Source organism: Salvelinus alpinus, chromosome 6 (assembly GCF_045679555.1).
Source record: "Salvelinus alpinus chromosome 6, SLU_Salpinus.1, whole genome shotgun sequence".
NCBI classification, from domain to species: domain Eukaryota; kingdom Metazoa; phylum Chordata; class Actinopteri; order Salmoniformes; family Salmonidae; genus Salvelinus; species Salvelinus alpinus.
This window is the reverse complement of record NC_092091.1, coordinates 8,810,796-8,827,498: the sequence shown is the minus strand read 5'-3', so window position 1 is coordinate 8,827,498 and position 16,703 is coordinate 8,810,796. Positions and strand designations below refer to the sequence as shown.

The window sequence follows — 16,703 nt, the reverse complement described above, 5'->3', positions numbered from 1 at the left end:
CTTGCATTCACAATAATACAACAGAAATAGCTGCTCATTTGGAAACATTTAATTACGGTTTGCAAATCACCAACAGTCAAGGAGTATGCCTTTGCTTTTTGACAATGTGATGTCACATTGGTACCCTCCCCCCCAAAAATGGAAAAGGTGACTGAAAATATCATTGTTTAAATGTAGTGTAAAGCCAATGTTTATATGGCAGAATGATCATAATTTGCTACAAGCCCCCATAAGAATATGAAGTACCAACATGGATAATTTTTTATCATTTGAGTGTTATAGAGAGGATGTTGAAAGTTTAATGAAAACTGTTTTTCCATAGGTCAAGCAAGTCCTCCCAACATTTCATTTAGATCAGAGAAGCTTAAAAATCGAGAAGAATATAATTCAAATCTTCTGACAAATGAGTAGAGTATTTTAGAGTTCAGTACATTCAGTAGGTGTTGACATCTCCATCTAGACATGTAGAAATGGGACACAGACAATAAACAGTGATAAAACTGGAAGACCTGAGGCCAGAAAGTCCAGTTCAGAGCTCTCAGAGATGGAGGATTCAGGATTACGGCAGTAGTTCAGAGCCCTCAGAGAGATGGAGGAGTCAGGATCACGGCAGTAGTTCAGAGCCCTCAGAGAGATGGAGGAGTCAGGATTACGGCAGTAGTTCAGAGCTCTCAGAGAGATGGAGGAGTCAGGATCACGGCAGTAGTTCAGAGCCCTCAGAGAGATGGAGGATTACGGCAGTAGTTCAGAGCCCTCAGAGAGATGGAGGATTCAGGCAGTAGCTCAGAGCCCTCAGAGATGACAACAAGTGAAACCTCAGCAGAGCTAGAAGAACATTTGTACTGAGAGACTCAGAGAGAGGTGCAAGTTTCTGTTCTGATATCATTGCAGTTACATTCAGTAGGTGTTAATAGATTTCCTTCATCTGGACATGCAGAAATAGACCCGGACAGAAACCGTGAAACTCAGATGATTCAAGGACAGGTGTGGTTCCGTCTGATCCTTCAGCTCAGAGACGAGTGCCAGTCGAGTTCAGATGTCCTGTCTTGACGTTAGATTTGGAAGCTTTTGAGAGATCTCGCTGTGGAGGAGAATAAAGATACTAATACAAAAACATACATGCGGTACATACTGGTCCTGTACGTTGCATGAAGACAAAACACAGGAAGGAAAATCTGTCTTGAAGGTAAGCGGAAAAATATAGATTTGTTTTGAGTGGAACATCCCCTTAACTTCCCATGCAGTGTGCAAAAAACACAGAAGGTTATTATAAAATGTGAAGAAGGATAGAAGACACAGAATAACAATAGTTTAACCAAAAACCTTGTGATAAAAGTCAACATGAAAACCCAGCAACACAGCCCAGTTCAACAGTGTACGTTTGATCTTCAATAAAAATGTGAATATTGTTCCTCACAAGATGGTTAGGCCAACCGAACCGGACCAGGCTCTTGGTTGCACTCCGTTAGTCAAAGCTGAAAAGTAGGCATAACTTCAGCATGCAACCTTGGTTAGCAACTTAGCATGGTGAGCCTCACTGATTGTTACGGTGTTAAATAAAAATGTCCATTCATACAGACCTGGTAATGGCAGTGGATTCAATGTTGACAAAATCCTTCTAAAATAGAATGTAGAGTTAGACGGTCTATGTTATCTATTCATGACAGCTTGCTTTCACTTAAAGGAAAAATTCACCCAAAACCACATATTCCTCTAATTTAGTGGCAAATGTTTATTTATCTAGGCAAGTCAGTTAAGAACAAATTCTTAACTACAATGAAGTCCTACCCCGGCCAAACCCTCCCCTAACCCGGACGACGCTGGGACAATTGTGCGCCATCCTATGAGACTCCCGATCACGGCCGGTTGTGATACAGCCCCGGATCGAACCAGGGTCTGTAGTAACACCTCTAGCAGTGAGATGCAGTGCCTTAGACTGCTGAGCCACTAATAACATTTTTTGTGAACAAGTGTTTAATTTTGCCGTTATAATAAGGTTGGTAGAAACATTGGAAATCTGTTGCAGCTAAAGTCGACAACAAAATCTACAATGCAATGCTCTATGGGCTGGCTGGCTAGCTAGCAAATGTAGCTACACACATTAATACCAAAGACAATATCAGCATGTAACGTAGCTAGTTAGCTGTAAAATCACCTAAACAAACAGCACTATCAATTTAGGAGTCTACAATTTCACCATGTTCAACCTGCAGATCGACGTGCCTCACAGAGTGGAATCTAACATTCACAACGCCATTTATACTTTGTACAACGTTACAAATATTTTCCGAGATGTGAGATAATTAACTTGCCATATGTAATATATAGCTTTGGAATCGTGACATTATGTACTTTCGAGAAAAATAGGCAAATTTCTAGCCACTGACATTGAGATTGCGTTGACGATTAATTTAGCAAACCACGTGACGCAGCATGACGTGAACGTGAACACGATTGGCCGACAGTCTGCTGGGTTGGGCGTTATACGCTCCTTTATTCAATAATCTCTCTCTGGCAACCGCACCAAGTAAGACAAATGTGCTAGACCCTCTGTAAAATTACACATTGAGGTATTTTTTATTTAACTAGGTAAGTCAGTTAAGAACCACATTTTTATTTACAATGACGGCCTACCCCGGCAACGCTGGGCCAATTGTGCACCGCACTATGCGACTCCCAATCACGGCCTGGATGTGTGACAGCCTGGATTCGAACCAGGGACTGTAGTGACACCTCTTGTACTGAGATGCAGTACATTAGACAGCTACGCCACTCGGGAGCCCGATTAAAGAATATCGCAAAAAAAATATGATCAATGTCTCATTGGATAGAAGACATCTTCCCGAGTTATAACATCGGCCAGGATTGAAATCTGACATGTATGATAGACGTTTTAACGATCTAAACGTCGTATTCCTATTAACTTCCAGTGTAGAGAGAGAGACTTTATCACTGTGGTACGTTAATACAGGACGGATTTCTGCCTGCTTGAACGCCAATAACTCAGATACACATGAAATGACCCAAGGAATCGATAGGACATCAACTCAGAGATACATTGAAAATGGGCGAATCTTTCCTTTAAGTGTATAAGACTGGTGCAATTCTCTCACTGTACAGACATACATCTCTGACTGGATTGTGTGTTGCTGGGTTTATGATTGGCCGGTAGGTGATGACCTAGGGAAATTACCGAAAATTCCGAATAGGTGCTGGCCACAGAGTTAACGGTGATGTTACAGCGTGAGGCAGGGGTTCTTAACACACCGCTCAGAACCGTGCCGTTCAGGCGGGACATGTTCTCCTTGTTGCGTTCCACTGTGCGGGGGGTTCTTCCAACACGACCAGGGGTCCTCAGAGGAATCTGGGGAGGGGGGGGGGGGGGTGTTAGTGTTCTCTGTAAGCAGACAGGTCTGTTACTTGTTTTAAGCATGTATGAGTCTCATGTTTCCCTCTTCAACTGACTCAACACGGCTGTTGTTGAGACTGGATCCTTATGAGATGACAAGGAAAAACAAAAACACTGTCGGTGATGATCATAAGGGGATCCTACCATGCTGACAGTCATAGGTGGTCTGAGGACTGTGTGTGTACTAACCATGCTGACAGTCATAGGTGGTCTGAGGACTGTGTGTGTACTAACCATGCTGACAGTCGTAGGTGGTCTGAAGACCGGGGACTGTGTGTGTACTAACCATGCTGACAGTCATAGGTGGTCTGAGGACCGGGGACTGTGTGTGTACTAACCATGCTGACAGTCATAGGTGGTCTGAAGACTGTGTGTGTACTAACCATGCTGACAGTCATAGGTGGTCTGAGGACTGTGTGTGTACTAACCATGCTGACAGTCATAGGTGGTCTGAGGACTGTGTGTGTACTAACCATGCTGACAGTCGTAGGTGGTCTGAGGACCGGGGACTGTACGAACCATGCTGACAGTCGTAGGACCGGGGACTGTGTGTGTACTAACCATGCTGACAGTCGTAGGTGGTCTGAGGACTGGGGACTGTGTGTGTACTAACCATGCTGACAGGACCGGGGACTGTGTGTGTACTAACCATGCTGACAGTCGTAGGTGGTCTCAGGACCGGGGACTGTGTGTGTACTAACCATGCTGACAGTCGTAGGTGGTCTCAGGACCGGGGACTGTGTGTGTACTAGCCCTGCTGGCAGGACCGGGGACTGTGTGTACTAACCATGCTGGCAGGACCGGGGACTGTGTGTGTACTAACCATGATGGCAGGACCGGGGACTGTGTGTGTACTAGCCCTGCTGGCAGGACCGGGGACTGTGTTTGTGCTGGCAGGACCGGGGACTGTGTGTGTACTAACCTTGCTGGCAGGACTGGGGACTGTGTGTACTAACCCTGCTGGCAGACATAGGTGGTCTGAGGACTGGCGACTGGCACATGGTTCCTCCGAAGGCAGAGCGTAAGGTGCTGTTAGGAGTAGAACTGGAGATACTGCTAGTGGCATTCAGCTGGGGAAAGGAGAAAACGACAATTCACACATTGCTCCGTTTTTACCCAGACTAGACATTCCGGGTTGTGGTTTTTAACCCAGACTAGACATTATGGTTGTTGAGGAGGAACTGCCCCTTACTACCTTCAGGCTCTTCTCAAACCCTACATCCCAAAACCGATCAATCTGTTCTGGTCTCTTTGCCCGCCCTCCCACCCACCCCTACGTGAGGCCAGTCAGCCCAGTCCAAGCGCTTCTCTGTCTTGGCACCCCAAAAGTGTAACCAGCTTCCCCCTGAGGCTAGGACAGCAGAGTCCCTTCCCATCTTCCGGAAACATCTGAAACCCTACCTCTTCAAAGAGTATCTTAAATAATACCACAGCCCCCCCCCCCCCCATACTAGCTTTAATTTGATCACAAAAACAACCCCATTGGTGTCGAATCAACTGGTTTACCTTTCTTGCTTTGCCAGGCGTAGGCGTCTCTGCAAGGCGTCTTTTGGAGGGGGTTCGTTGAGCAGTACCATATAGCATGTCTTGTTCGATCTGCTGGTTCTTCTTCAGTTGCTGTTTATTTTACAGATCACAGTCAGTATTCTCATCGGAACCAGTTTCACTCTTTACTAGGAAACACTGGAAATAGTCCTTCGTAGTTAAGATTTGTCTGTTTGAATCGCAACCCTTCACCCCCCCCCCCACTCTTCCTAGAATAAATCACTGATCTTATTATGACATGATTGGGGAAAGCTGTGTCGAGGAGACTTTGATTTCAATCTCATCAATGTCTATCTAATCAAGTGAGATCAGTGATTGCCTCAAAAGGGAGGAAGGAAGCACATTAAAAGCGCCCAAACAGGGCCGTTTGTCTCATCTAAAAGCATTGAAACAGGGCCATTTGTCTCATCTTACTCTCTCATTCTTCTCTCTCTCCTTCTCCAGCCGCAGTAGTTCCCACTGCTCCTCAACGTACTGGAGGAACCGCTGTCCGTTAACCAGGAACTCTCTGTACTGCTCCTCCTCCCATAGGTCTATCTGGGTCTTCAGGCTCTTCTCCAACTGGAACACATGAGAGAACATGTTTCAAGTTAATGTGCCCCTCTTTAATGGATCCTGAGGTGTCATAATAAAAACACAGAAATATAGAACCAAGATAAATCCTAAAGATATAGGCTACATAAAGAAAAACAGGCCAGCTATTCAGGTCAGAGAGCCTGTGGGTAGAGAAATAATCAATTAACATTACAATCTGAAAAACACAACTTAGCCTCACCTTTGGCAGGCTTTTCTGCAGGTCAGCCCTCTGCTTCTCCTCTTTAAGAAGGTTCCCACCTCGGTTGTTAAATCTAGAAGGATCCGTCGCCTTTTTCTGTGGAGAATTCAACCATGTTTTGACAAATACAGTCACTTGAGAAACACACCTGAAACTCGTGAGTCAGTGGAAAAGTGAAGGGTGGGGATCAGCGTGATGACAGGTGGAAGGTGATGTCACAATATACACAAAACAAACTGAGATTAAAGATTTGAATTCATATTCCTCACCTCCAGTTGTAGGAACAGTGTCCAGCTTTCTTGCCACCTGGTTACTCCTTCAAACAGCTCCCTGTGGTTCTCGTAGTGCTTCTTCAGACTCAGGAGCTCCTCCTGGTGTAGGTTCAGCATCTCCTCAGTGTAGTCATCTGAGAGAATAAAAGTACCGGTCTGTTATTTATCTATCAATCTCAGTAGAGGACAACCAGGGTTGTGTTCACATGTTCATTAGTCACCAAAATGGAAGACAACTGACAAACAAGGTGGGGACTACCTGGACTATTGTCTAATAAACAACATATTTTTCATTTGCAAAACGTTTCTCTATGATGTACCAAATGAACACCACCCGGTACATTACATTCGTAACAGGGACCAACTGTTCATGAGAAACCCAGTAGTACATTCCAATCAAAACATGTACTACGATACTGTATTTACAAACAACAACTGACCACCATAGTAGGGCGTGAAGGCTTGTCTCTGCTCCAGGCTGTAGTAACACCTCTCCCAGAACAGAGCCACCTCAGCCCTGATGTCTTCTATCTCATTCCTCATGTTCTTGATCTTCAGCTGCTCCAGACGATGGCACTCAGCTTGTAACTGGGGGAGGGGTACAAAACTTACTGATTCGTTCAATTCAGAACATTCACTTGGGTGAGTAAGATTTCCCAACGTATTCATTACACATGGTAAATAAACTTGGACCTAGGGTTTGTCATAGGCATTCTAAAAAGGCAGTCCTTGCAAATGCAAAACGTTAAAACATTGTAATAAGGGTCCGGATAGGTATAGCGTAGTGCTGGAGGTTCCACCACTTTACAGACCTACCAAACAAGAATTATGTAGGGTTGCAAAATTCCAGTAACTTTCCCATAATTCCCTAGTTTTCCAGAAATCCTGGTTGGAAGATTCCTGAAATCAGGAGGGAATAAGCAGGAAAACCAGAATCCTCCAACCAGAATATCTGGAAAAATGTAGAAGTTTGCAAACTTAAATGTATGTTAAACTCACAGCATCCATGTTCTTCTTCCTGGACTTGACCATGTGTTCTGACATGCCATCTCTCTCCTCCTGAGGCACCTGCAGCCTCTCCCACAGCTCCTGGATCTTAGTGCGGTAGGAGCTACACACTAGCTCGTTCTCCGTCTTGCGATCCTCCAGCTGAGAATAACATAATAAGTGTGGTCAGGTGTTTTGTTGGACAAATGGGCTTCTGTGTTACATTTATCTGATCGTTATGTAGATGTATCAAATACCACCCAACGAGAGTGAAAACACCCCAAGAGAAAGTTTAAACTAAAACAACGCAAGCCAAAAAACAGTCAGATATTGCTCTTACAATATACATTTTTATTAGTCACATGCGCCGAATACAACAGGTGTAGACCTTACAGTGAAATGCTTACTTACAACCCCCTAAACAACAATGCAGTTTAAAAAAATACGGAAAAGAATAAGAAATAAAAGTAACAAGTAATTAAAGAGCAGCAGTAAAATAACAATAGCGAGACTACATACAGGGGGGTACCGGTACAGAGTCAATGTGAGGGAGCACCGGTTAGTTGAGGTAATATGTACGTGTAGGTAGAGTTATTAAAGTGACTATGCATAGATAATAACAGAGTAGCAGCAACGGTGTAAAGGGGGGGGGGGGGGGGGGGGGCAATGCAAATAGTCTGGGTAGACATTTGATTAGATTCTTATGGAGTCTTATGGCTTGGGGGTAGAAGCTGTTTAGAACCCTCTTGGACCTAGACATGGCGATCCGGTACCCCTTGCCATGTTGTAGCAGAGAGAACAGTCTGAGTAGGGCGGCTGGAGTCTGCCAATTTTTAGGGCCTTCCTCTGACACCGACTGGGCCGTTCGCACTACCCTCTGTAGTGCCTTGCGGACAGAGACCAAGCAGTTACCATACCAGGCAGTGATGCAACCAATCAGGATGCTCTCGATGATGCAGCTGTAGAACATTTTGAGGACCCATGCCAAATCTTTTCAGTCTCCTGAGGGGGAATAGGTTTAGTCATGCCCTCTTCACAACTGTCTTGGTGTGCTAAGACCATGTTAGTTTGTTGGTGATATGGACACCAAGGAATTTGAAGCTCTCAACCTGCTCCACTGCAGCCACGTTGATGAGAATGGGGACGTGCTCGGTCCTCCTTTTCCTGTAGTCCACAATCATCTCCTTTGTCTTGATCACGTTGAGGGAAAGGTTGTTGTCCTGGTGTAACGGATGTGAAATGGCTAGCTAGTTAGCGGGTACGCGCTAATAGCATTTCAATCGGTTACGTCACTTGCTCTGAGACCTGAAGTAGGGTTTCCCCTTGCTCTGCAAGGGCCGCGGTTTTTGTGGAGCGATGGGTAACGACGCTTCGTGGGTGTCAGTTGTTGATGTGTGCAGAGGGTCCCTGGTTCGCGCCCGTGTCGGGGCGAGGGGACGGTACTAAAGTTATACTGTTACATTGATGCTGTTGACCCGGATCGGGAGAACCCCACGTCTGCCTGTCGACATGATGTTTGGTACGGTGCTACAAGACTCAAATGTTGTAGACTATGATGAGTACGTCAAGTCCCTGACGAGAGACCTGAGGGAGGCCATGGAGACTGTACAGTTGTCGGCAACCAAACAGCTGAAGAGGCATGCGGGCCTCTACAACAGGAAGATCAGAGGAGCTCCAGTGGAGGTCGGTGATCGGGTGCTGCTGGCGAATAAGGGTGAACGTGGAAAGAGGAAGCTGGCGGATCGCTGGGAGAACAACCTCTATATTGTTACGGAGAACAATAGTGACATCCACATCTTTAAGATACAGAACATGTCGACTGGCCAGGAGAAAACGGTCCACCGTAATCTGATAATGCCTGTAAACTTTTTGCCTCTCCCTGACACTGCCTTAGAGACACCTAATACGGGAGACCGTGAGGATCCGAGTGAGGAGATGGAGGACTCATCCATGAATGATATACCAGAAATGGACATCGGTGAGAGGACTAGTGTGTGGGTATCAGAACAGACCTCGGAGGAAACACAGTCGGAGCCCTCTGAAAAAGAGACCCTAGATGTGCTGGAAGATGGGCCACTGGCGAGGGACCCTCAGAACTCACCACATTCTGAGGGTGCCACTGGTGGCACAAGCATGTCAGAGGTAACCTTTGGAGAAGAAATGTCCGAACCCTCTGAGGAAAGGCATTCTGAAGATGCCACTGGTGGCACAAGCTCCAGCAACAGTCACGGAACCTTTGACCTTGACTACCCATCGACTGTGGACAGTGACCCACCAATGGTGGTTGTAGTTGAACAGGTTAAACGTAATGATAACTCTGTTAGGACTGTCAGGTCAGGGGCTGGTCGAGTTAGGAAACGCCCAGTGAGACTCATTGAGACTATGCAGACACAGAGGGTTTTTCATACAGAATTCATTAGAGTACCTGTGTGGGTGTAGGATTAGAATCCAAGTCTGTAGCCACATTTTTTTTTGTTTTTTGTAACTTTCAAGAGACCCTATAGAGGTAATGGGTCAGGGGTCATGTAGGCCAAGGTTTTTCTGTCTGAGGTTCTTATTGTCACTGAGTGTACTGAACATGTAACAGGCATGTTTTCCTACGGGGTCTGTGAATTCCCCTAATTCTCTTTAGAGAATAGTCTTTGCACTGGAATATTTGGTGACATATATATTGCAAGGTTTTGCATACCTCATTTAGTTTCTTTGTAGTATGCAAGTGTAATTCAGCAGGGGAGAATGTAACAGGGTTGGTTATGTTTCCACTTGCCTCTAAAGAAATGTGTATTTGATGTTCAAGCATTCTTATTGGTTAGTTCAACTCTGATGACAATAAGGGGTGTTGTGATTGGCCCCGCTTGCAGATAGGGGGAGATCGCGAACGTCAGGTCTTCCCAGTATGAAAATGTGATGCAAGGGGTAGGTCACGTTCTGAATACTGTTTTCTATTTTCTATTTTACAATGTGTACAAGTTTGCTGTACGTTACTGATTTTATACATGTGTGGGTATATGGTACCTGTTAGGGATTGAGGGGCTTTCTGGGATGTGCTTTGGCATATGATTGCTGTAAATAATTGTGTTAGCTAGCATACACCGATGTCATGGTCACATAAGCCACGGCTAACACAGTTGTCTTCATGCTACAGATTTTGCCATCGACAGCCATCAACACTGTTAAGTCCTGCACAACTAACGTGCTGTTTCCCATTTAACAACAGGTATTTACACATGTTATATTTTGTATTGTATTTTTGTATTTTGTTGCCCCAGTATGAAAATGTGATGCAAGGGATTTTGCCATCGACAGCCATCAACACTGTTAAGTCCTGCACAACTAACGTGCTGTTTCCCATTTAACAACAGCAGAAATAAATGATGCTCAACTGGGACCACTGGCCGAAGTTATTTATTTTGTGAAAACACAACGCATGGGGAGTACATTATACACCTGTTACACTGGTGCCGTGACCCGGATCAATCTGGTTGCTGCGGAAAAGGAGGAGGTTGAAAGGGGGGTGAGTGTAACGGATGTGAAATGGCTAGCTAGTTAGCGGGTACGCGCTAATAGCATTTCAATCGGTTACGTCACTTGCTCTGAGACCTGAAGTAGGGTTTCCCCTTGCTCTGCAAGGGCCGCGGCTTTTGTGGAGCGATGGGTAACGACGCTTCGTGGGTGACTGTTGTCGATGTGTGCAGAGGGTCCCTGGTTCGCGCCCGTGTCGGGGCGAGGGGACGTACTAAAGTTATACTGTTACACTGGCACCACACGGCCAGGTCTCTGACCTCCTGCCTATAGGCTGTCTCGTCGTTGATCAGGCCTACCACTGTTGTGTCATCGGCAAACTTATATGATGGTGTTGGAGTCGTGCCTGGCCGTCCAGTCATGAGTGAACAGGGAGTACAGGAGGGGACTGAGAACGCACCCCTGAGGGGCCTGTGTTGAGTATCCCCTCGTCTTACCAGATGCCGCTGTTCTATCTTGCCGGTACAGCGTATAACCAGCCAGCTGTATGTTGATAGTGTCGTCATTCAGGCACGACTCCGTGAAGCATAAGATATTACAGTTTCTACCGTTGGTAGTTTAATCTCCGGCGTAGTTCATCGATTTTATTTTCCAAAGATTGCACGTTTGCTAGCAGAATGGAAGGAAGTGGGGGTTTATTCGATCGCCTACGAATTCTCAGAAGGCAGCCTGCCCTCTGATTCTGCCAGTTCGAGGTGAGTAATCGCAGTCCCGATGTCCAGAAGTTCTTTCGGTCATAAGAAACGGTAGCACCAACATTATGTACAAAATAAGTTGCAAATAAACAAACCAAAAAACACAAATCGGTTAGGGACACTTTACTCAATATGGCACATCTTTAAATAAAATGAAGAATTCTGACACAAAATTTGAGAAAATGGTGAATGTACATGAAAGCGCTGTATGCCCAGGTCTCACCTGTCCCAGCAGCAGTTGGAGAGCTGTGATGTTGTCGCTGGACAGACAGAAGGCCTCCTCGTCCTCACACACCACGTCCCTCTCAAAGCTGGTGTCTGGCAACTGGTCCAGCTCCTCCATACACACAATGATCTGACGCTTGATACTCACAAACTCACCGTGGCGACGATCCTGGAACATACAACGGAGAGCATAAATCTCAACTTACACAAAGATTGTCTGAATGAACATATAAAACGCAACATTTAAAGTGTTGGTCACGTTTTTCAAGATCCCAGAAATGTTCCATATGCACAAAAATCTTATTTCTCTCAAATTTTGTGCGCAAATGTATTTACATCCCTGTTAGTGAGCATTTCTTCTTGGTCAAGATAATCCATCCACCTGACAGGTGTGGCATATCAAGAAGCTGATTAAATAGCATGATCATTACACAGGTGCACCTTGTGCTGGGGACAATAAAAGGCCACTCTTAACATGTTCAGTTGTCACACAACACAATGCCACAGATGTCTAAAGTTGAGGGAGCGCGCAATTGGCATGTTGAATGCAGGAATGTCCACCAGAGCTGTTGCCAGATAATTGAATGTTAATTTCTCTACCATAAGCCACCTAAAACATAATTTTAGAGAATTTGGCAGTACGTCCAACCAGTCTCACAACCGAGGACCATTTGTAACCATGCCAACCAAGAAAAACTTTAAACTCATAGAAAAAAACATAACGAAATGGATTTTAAATAATTTAACCCATGTCAGTCAATTTGTTGTTTAAAAAACAAAAAATTACAGAAATGTTGGTTAATCGCTCAGCACTATTAAATATACATCCGAATTGTATCACTTCATGCCTCTTCAAACATACAGCGCTGCAATTCTCAAATTAATCTAAAATAAATCTGTGTATATTGGGTTTGCTGTGCTTAAGTGACATGCCCACTTTCCTATGTCTATTGTACATCATACCATTCTCAGGGCCCTTAAATTGTTCATTTTACATTTATATTTTAGTCATTTAGCAGACGCTCTTATCCAGAGCGACTTACAGGAGCAATTATGGTTAAGTGCCTTGCTCAAAAACACAGAGAGTTTTCACCTAGTCAGCTCGGGGATTCGAACCAGCGACCTTTCGTTTACTGGCCCAACGCCATTAACCACTAGGCTACCTGCCACTAACCACAAACTGACCAAAAAAAAGAAAAGCCCCCCCCCCCCCCCCCCCCCCCCCCCAAATGGATATGTATGAACACCATGAAGGATGATGCAGACATACCTTCTCTTTGGTGAGATCGTTCAGGTAGGAGTGGTAGCGGTCCAGCTGTTCCAGGGAAGGGACAGTGTCCATGTCGATACAGAAGGGAACTGAACACATGATGTCACACAGCTCCCGGTCCTGCTTGTACAGAGTCTTCAGCTCCTTAACTCTCTGACTCTTCTGTATCATCATCACCTCCAGCCGTGACCGAATGTCCTTCTCCAGCTGCAGCATCGTCCTCCCCTCGTCCTCCTATAGACACATCAAGATGGTTGAAAAGGAACATTAACAAGATGAAACATTAGGATAATGAAGTAACACATGGCTCTACACTGAGCTTTGTCTACAAGGAGCACATGTGAGCCTAATTTGGAAGATGTAGGCGCACACAAAGAAATTCAGGAGCACAACGAAAAATATTTTAGGTAATAAAGCTAGCTTCATTTCTATAGTTTAAAAAAATCCAGGTCACAAAGCAAAAGATACAAGTAAAATATCTTTACTGTAACAATATTGCGTGTTCCAATTTGGATTCTAAAGACAGAAAAACGCATATTTTTCACAAGTTTGTTGTCTCAAAATACAAAAATCTGGAGATGCACTCCTTAGGCTCATTGCTCCATTAGTAGCTAGAAGTAATAAGCTTAACTCAAGTCAAGAGAGAAGTGGACCTCAAAGGGGGATAGTTGAAGCTCAGTGCACAGAACGTCCAGCTCTTTGCGACAGGACTCTATGCTGCTCATCAATCTCTTCCTTAGACTGTCCTCCTCAGTGATCATCATGTCCAGCAAGCCCTAGTAGAATAGAACACACACACAGGTCAAAATACATTCCACTGGTTAATAAGTGAATTATCCTGGCTCCAGCTCATTTTGTACTGTCTTGCCATTTGTCAACTACTATGTTCATTGCCATGCATTGTTGTGACAATGACCAAGGGAGTTTAGTAAGCCACAAGACAGCACAAACAGATCTGGTAGCAGGCTAGCAAACTACCTTAATCATCTTTTGGAATGAACCCAAACTCACTTTGATATGTTTCTTGACTACATCAGTCCTCTGTAGTCGCTGGTCCTCTGGAATGCCTATTTCTTCCCAGATGTCCTTCAACCTGTTCAGAGCTTGATTCAGACATGCTACAGATTCTGCAGCATGGACTTCACTGTAGAGGAAAGTTTTAAGCAGGTGAAAGCATGTCACATAAATGTGTTATGAATGCTGCAGCCCGCAACTACAGGAAATAGTGCAGATCAGATTCACACTCTCCATGGATTATTATGGATTATTGTGTGTGCATTGCAGAGCTTGTTGTTGATCAACAGAGTAACTGAGCTGAGTAGGTTCTCGAAGGTGTCAGATGCCACGTAGCTACTGTAGCCAAGTTGTCATGGACATTTTGTCTGATCAGTAGCTGGTTGATTAACATTCCTCTTGGCAGGCTAAACAGGTTAGTCGACTACGTAATTGAGTTGCCAAAACAATCCATCTAGTTAAACTAGCCACTGTATTTAAAAACATGTTTAGCTAACGTTAGTTCCTCTTTACAGTAACGTCAGCTAGCTAGTTATGGCAGTTTATCATTTTAATATTAAGCTAAGGCGATTACCAAACGGTTAGTTAGCTAGCTGGCCAGCCGTGTAGTCCAATTTAGCTAGCCAGTCGTGTAGCGCAATTTAGCTAGCCAGACAAAGTTATCTAGTTAGGTACTACAGTAGTAACGTTAGCGTAACTAATGTTAGTTATTACCGACAGGTAACGTTAGCTACTGCAGCATTGTGTGCCAATACTCATTTATTTAACGTTGCTTAGAATGCTATGTTAGCTACCTCTCATTATTAGTTAGCTAGCTAAAGTTAACAACAAGCAAGGACATCATCCAAACACAGCAACCCACACACAATTTTGGGGGACTAACCTCCTCCTCATGGTTACGTTCCACCGAAAATTTTACCAGTGTTGCCTTAACTAAATACGTCTCTTTTAACACAATACAACAAATGAAAGATTGTTATCTGTGTCCAAGCGTCGTTTGCCGTCTGCGACTCTGTTCAAATTTTGCACCGAAACAATGCCTCGCTTTCTATTGGCCGATATGGAGAACACGTCAAAAAACTGCTTTCTGTGGGCGTGGCCACAGCGTTTGACGACTTGAAGAGCTCACCTTTGATTTTTGTAATTGAGGAATAAGCAATCATAGCTGAATATTTTATTACCTGAAAATAACATATATTAGCTGCTATAGTTATAATATGAATAGTCATTTTTATTTGAATATATGTCTATAAGCCTCGGCATTACTGTTGAGGCACTAACTAACTACTGTACACTCTAAATAAAACTAAAAGGGATTATTATTATTTGACCCTGCTGGTCACCTATGAACATTTGAACATCTTGGCCATGTTCTGTTATAATCTCCACCCGGCACAGCCAGAAGAGGACTGGCCACCCCCCATAGCCTGGTAACTCTCTAGGTTTCTTCCTAGGTTCTGGCCTTTCTAGGGAGTTTTTCCTAGCCACCGTGCTTCTACACATTGCTTGCTGTTTGGGGTTTTAGGCTGGGTTTCTGTACAGCACTTTGAGATATCAGCTGATGTAAGAAGGGCTTCATAAATACATTTGATTTGATTTTGATTTGCTTAAGACCTGCCATAACCTTTGTTTCCCTGAGATTCGTTCCCTTTTTATCATCTATTGAAGTGATCAGACCGATGAGGAGGTTGAAGGTAGAACATGATAACAGAGGAAAATAATGATTGCTGCCACTCCTCTGCTCCTTCTTTAGTCATGATAGACTAGTGTTAACATTGTCTATATGTAACGGATGTGAAATGGCTAGCTAGTTAGCGGGTACGCGCTACTAGCGTTTCAATCAGTTACGTCACTTGCTCTGAAACCTAGAAGTAGTGTTGCACCTTGCTCTGCAAGGGCCGCGGCTTTTGTGGAGCGATGGGTAACGATGCTTCGTGGGTAACTGTTGTTGATGTGTGCAGAAGGTCCCTGGTTCGCGCCCGTGTCGGGGCGAGGGGACGGTTTAAAGTTATACTGTTACATATACTCATGATAGACTAGTGTTTCCATTGTCTTTACTCATGATAGACTAGTGTTTCCATTGTCTTTACTCATGATAGACTAGTGTTTCCATTGTCTTTACTCATGATAGACTAGTGTTTCCATTGTCTTTACTCATGATAGACTAGTGTTTCCATTGTCTTTACTCATGATAGACTAGTGTTTCCATTGTCTTTACTCATGATAGACTAGTGTTTCCATTGTCTTTACTCATGATAGACTAGTGTTTCCATTGTCTTTACTCATGATAGACTAGTGTTTCCATTGTCTTTACTCATGATAGACTAGTGTTTCCATTGTCTTTACTCATTATAGACTAGTGTTTCCATTGTCTTTACTCAGGATAGACTAGTGTTTCCATTGTCTTTACTCATGATAGACTAGTGTTTCCATTGTCTTTACTCATTATAGACTAGTGTTTCCATTGTCTTTACTCATGATAGACTAGTGTTTCCATTGTCTTTACTCATGATAGACTAGTGTTTCCATTGTCTTTACTCATTATAGACTAGTGTTTCCATTGTCTTTACTCATGATAGACTAGTGTTTCCATTGTCTTTACTCATGATAGACTAGTGTTTCCATTGTCTTTACTCATTATAGACTAGTGTTTCCATTGTCTTTACTCATTATAGACTATTGTTTCCATTGTCTTTACTCATTATAGACTAGTGTTTCCATTGTCTTTACTCATTATAGACTAGTGTTTCCATTGTCTTTACTCATTATAGACTAGTGTTTCCATTGTCTTTACTCATTATAGACTAGTGTTTCCATTGTCTTTACTCATGATAGACTAGTGTTTCCATTGTCTTTACTCATTATAGACTAGTGTTTCCATTGTCTTTACTCATGATAGACTAGTGTTTCCATTGTCTTTACTCATGATAGACTAGTGTTTCCATTGTCTTTACTCATGATAGACTAGTGTTTCCATTGTCTTTACTCA

General features: G+C 43.8%; 1 protein-coding gene across 6 annotated transcripts; it reads right to left on the bottom strand.

Moving 5' to 3' along the window:
- Positions 1 to 34: 34 nt before the first annotated feature.
- On the bottom strand, positions 35 to 14,757 carry LOC139578106 (protein regulator of cytokinesis 1-like). 6 transcript variants are annotated; one of them, XR_011675493.1, is made up of 16 exons: positions 14,598 to 14,757; positions 13,712 to 13,844; positions 13,354 to 13,476; positions 12,701 to 12,934; positions 11,429 to 11,599; positions 7,001 to 7,150; positions 6,442 to 6,589; positions 5,999 to 6,135; positions 5,730 to 5,825; positions 5,369 to 5,515; positions 4,916 to 5,026; positions 4,366 to 4,479; positions 3,268 to 3,364; positions 1,581 to 1,618; positions 1,418 to 1,475; positions 35 to 1,081 (listed from the first exon to the last, which is right to left on the bottom strand). XR_011675493.1 is itself a non-coding variant. In XM_071405318.1 (16 exons), the coding sequence occupies exons 1-15, from the start codon at positions 14,606 to 14,608 to the stop codon at positions 1,466 to 1,468; spliced, it is 1,794 nt and encodes a 597-aa protein (XP_071261419.1). In that variant the 5' UTR covers positions 14,609 to 14,757; the 3' UTR covers positions 35 to 1,081; positions 1,418 to 1,465. The 6 variants fall into 6 exon arrangements, 5 of the variants coding, with proteins under 5 accessions (XP_071261419.1, XP_071261417.1, XP_071261421.1 ...); XM_071405318.1 differs by having other exon boundaries at positions 3,194 to 3,364; XM_071405316.1 differs by lacking the exon at positions 1,418 to 1,475 and having other exon boundaries at positions 3,194 to 3,364.
- Positions 14,758 to 16,703: the final 1,946 nt, after the last annotated feature.

Excerpts from the sequence above, each read along its gene's own strand:
- LOC139578106 (XM_071405316.1), bottom strand. Across the intron at positions 7,151-11,428 it reads TCCAACTGCTGCTGGGACAG|CTGGAGGATCGCAAGACGGA; the intron begins GTGAGACCTGGG and ends TGTTATTCTCAG. Across the intron at positions 4,480-4,915 it reads CGCCTGGCAAAGCAAGAAAG|CTGAATGCCACTAGCAGTAT; the intron begins GTAAACCAGTTG and ends TCCTTTCCCCAG.